Raw genomic sequence first — 3,358 nt, forward strand, 5'->3', positions numbered from 1 at the left:
AAACAGCATCAAGTTTTTTATTATTTTTGCTTTTTCTTGATGCAATTTAATGAAAAAGACAGACCTACTTTTTGTAGCGCCATCTGTTGGATTAGTTTGATCGACATTTCCCCTCCGGATCGTAAGAAAACTACACTACATTCAAATACACAGTCGTAGCAGGGGGCTGATATATATGTATATATCAATGGTTGGGGGCATCAGATGAGAGGAATTTCAAGATATCGAGGCTCATAAAATTGAAGTTTGACTTTTTATGAAATCAAAACTTATTACCCAGATGAACTCACTCTCCGTTATATTATATATGCACAAACGCATAAATCTTTGGTACATGCCTGAGCTGCAAGGCTGTCAAATGCAGTCAAACACGTTCTGGACCAATCACTTTTGAACAGAATGAGACAGGGATGATACCGCAAACCGCACTCTCCCTTCTCTTTCTGATTACCATAGGCGTTTCCCCCACGGAATCTGCTCGTCTCGTCCTGCTCCCCACTATAGTGATACTATACCAATAACTACTCTTCGTCGTCGTGGCCCCGATTCTCTCGTCTCCGAGTTTCCTCATTATTTGTTCAGTATTAGCAAATATTAAAGTGGCATAAAGTGGGGAAGGAGAGATAAGAGATCTAACTTTGTTTAGACGTGTCGTTACGTAATTGAAGAAGACGCCCTTGAAAGAATCAGCTATGGAGAAGAGTGGGAGGCTAGATCTTGATAGTAGCGAGGTGAATGGCACTGCCAACAAGGAGCCAGTCGTACAAGCCACGTACAAGAAATTGCCAGAGGAAGACGCCAATTGGCAATCGAAAACGGACCAGGAAACTGACGGGAAGGTCCAGGACACCAAAATGGTCAAACAAAATGGAGCAGAACACGAGGTCGATGACGAGGCCCAGGAACGCATGCTCCAGGATGATGCAAAGCTCACACCCAAGAAAGATGCCACCGAGGTATTTATCTGTTACCATCCGTATGTTTTATTCAGCTATATAATTCTACTTGTTGGATTTTTCTCCATCTCTCTTTTCTCGTTTAATACGATAAAAAGATAATGACAATCATGATCGTCAGTATCATCACTGAAACATATTTTACAATCATTTACGAACAGTATTTCCACAATTCTCTGACCTTTGTCCGACCTTTTCTCGGACTCAGCGCTGATATTCCTGCGATGAGAGATAATGTACAGGGTGATAAATAAGGGCAATTCAAGAGGACATAGAGCACTTACGACCTCTTAATATCATTAAAAAATTTGAACCCCTTATTTATCAGATCTTATTCTTACTTATTTTTTAAAATTTAAATAATGTACTCCCTTTATTAGGTTTTGTAATATATAACCCCCCCCCTCTCCCGTTTCTCCAAAACCTATCTGATATCATTTTTTTCGTGAAATTATTTATGGGTTCATCCAAAGATAACGCATGCAGAATAATTAATTGCATTTTTAAACTAAAAAGATAAATTTTGAACCAAAGATGAAATATTTAAATTGAAATTAATTAAATTAATTAAATGAAAATTTAAATTTTCATGAAAAAAGTTAATTTTTAAATTAAAAAAAATGAATCTTCCAAAAAAGAGTTGAATTTTCTACCCGTAAACAGGGTGCACAGTCTTCCCTTTTTTTCTTCGAATATCCCTTTTTCTCTTCTCAAGAAACTTCCCCTTTTCTCTTTAAATATTCGTATAAATACTCTTTAATCAAAATTGGAAGCTTTAATATTGTAAAGCATTTTGAAAATGTGAAAACTTGAGACAGAATTTGTTATCCAATATAAAATTGGAACAGTTAAAAAACATATGGTATTTTTTAAATAAATATTAGAACGTTAACACTCTTTATTTGAAATATACCAAATTAAATACCCGATTAAAAAAATGAATATTCCAAATCCATCAACTCGAAAGTTAAATGGTTAAATATTTACTTTAGCATTGAATATAACATAACTTTAGCCATTTTTAATTTGAGTTTAAGAGCACTGAAAAGTAGGGCCGAGTGAAAATTCTAATATAAATCAAATCCTTTGAGCCGAGGGGAAAAAACTTGTGGGTTGGCATTTGACAAAAGTAAAAAAAAATGTAGTCAGCAAAATGTAACGATTTCAAATTAAAAATATTTCCTATGACGATTTTGTTATATTTACAGCTTTTACTAGTGAACAGTAATAAACAAAATGACAAAATTTAAAAATAAAATTTTTGCTCAATAACAATTTTTTGAAAATTTGCAAAAACATGTTTTTTTATTGAGTTACATGCAGTTATTTTCAACCAAATAGTTAAATTTTCAGTTTAAAAAAATCTTATTATAGAAAATGGTAGTTTCAACACAATAGCTCAATTTTCAACCAAAGAGATAAATTTTCTTCTAAATTTATAAATCTTCAACCAAACAAAAATTTAAGAAAGTAATTTTCACCTTCAAACGAGCAGTCGAATTTTCAACCTAAAAACTTGAATTTTCAAGCAAACGGTTGCATTTTTAATAAAGAAAAAATGGATTTTGACCAGAAAACACGTATTTTTAACAAATTGTTTGAATTTTTAACCAAAAAAAGACGAATTTTTAACCAAGTAGTTAATTTTTTAGTCTAAAAAAGATAACTTTTTAACTTGAAATGGAATAGTTAAATTTTTATTAAAATACCACACCCAAAAGACTTTACTCAATTTATGAACGTGCTTTCAGTTTTTTTATGAATGTGAATTTAAATAATTGGTTAAGCCCCCTCTCGTGTACATTCGTTGAGAAAAATTCGCAATGGCCCTCTACGAAAAACTTTCTGGAGTCGCCTTCGGTGGAAAAAAATGTGTCGAAAAACGTTGAGCATCGAAATATTTCCGCCAATTTTCAGTTATTCGATCTGGGAATTTCCAAAAATCTCCCTTTAAGGGCATGTGACACAGCTAAATACCTATATTACCGACCTCACTTTTTCCGTTCACTGAATGTTTTTTTGAACCTAAGAACTTTTTTTGTAAATAAAATATCGAGCTGAAACTTTAGGAAATGTATTAGAGCACAGTAAAGTACGTTTAGATACTGCATTTTGGTAGAAACTTCACTGAAAATTATTTTATCTTTTTTCTGAACCTCAACATTTTTTTAACGTTCGAACTTTTTTTTATACATAAAATATCGGTCTCAAACTTTGAGAAATGGAAGAACCGAAAGAAAATTACGTTTAAGTACAAAGCTTAATAATAATAGATGTAATAAAATATTTTTCAACAATCGATTCCAACGGCATCAGCCGGTAACGTTGTACATGAAAATACGAACTCTCTAGAGCCTCGTCTAGTGGCCGCCAGGTTTCGTATTTTCGTGTACAACGTTACC

The 3,358-nt window shown here is 32.9% G+C and overlaps 1 protein-coding gene across 2 annotated transcripts in view; it reads left to right on the plus strand.

Moving 5' to 3' along the window:
* The first annotated feature begins 463 nt into the window (after window positions 1-463).
* The window catches only part of LOC117172578 (neutral and basic amino acid transport protein rBAT), a 37,015-nt gene continuing 34,120 nt past the window's right edge, over window positions 464-3,358 (plus strand). Inside the window, exon 1 of one of the 2 annotated variants that reach the window (XM_033360648.1) lies at window positions 464-956. In XM_033360648.1, the coding sequence (XP_033216539.1) occupies window positions 693-956 (264 nt within the window). In that variant the 5' untranslated portion in view covers window positions 464-692. The remainder of the gene's footprint in view (window positions 957-3,358) is intronic. The other variant, XM_033360649.1, reaches the window with a different exon arrangement.

This window comes from Belonocnema kinseyi, chromosome 5 (genome assembly GCF_010883055.1).
Source record: "Belonocnema kinseyi isolate 2016_QV_RU_SX_M_011 chromosome 5, B_treatae_v1, whole genome shotgun sequence".
In the NCBI taxonomy this organism is placed as follows: Eukaryota; Metazoa; Arthropoda; class Insecta; order Hymenoptera; family Cynipidae; genus Belonocnema; species Belonocnema kinseyi.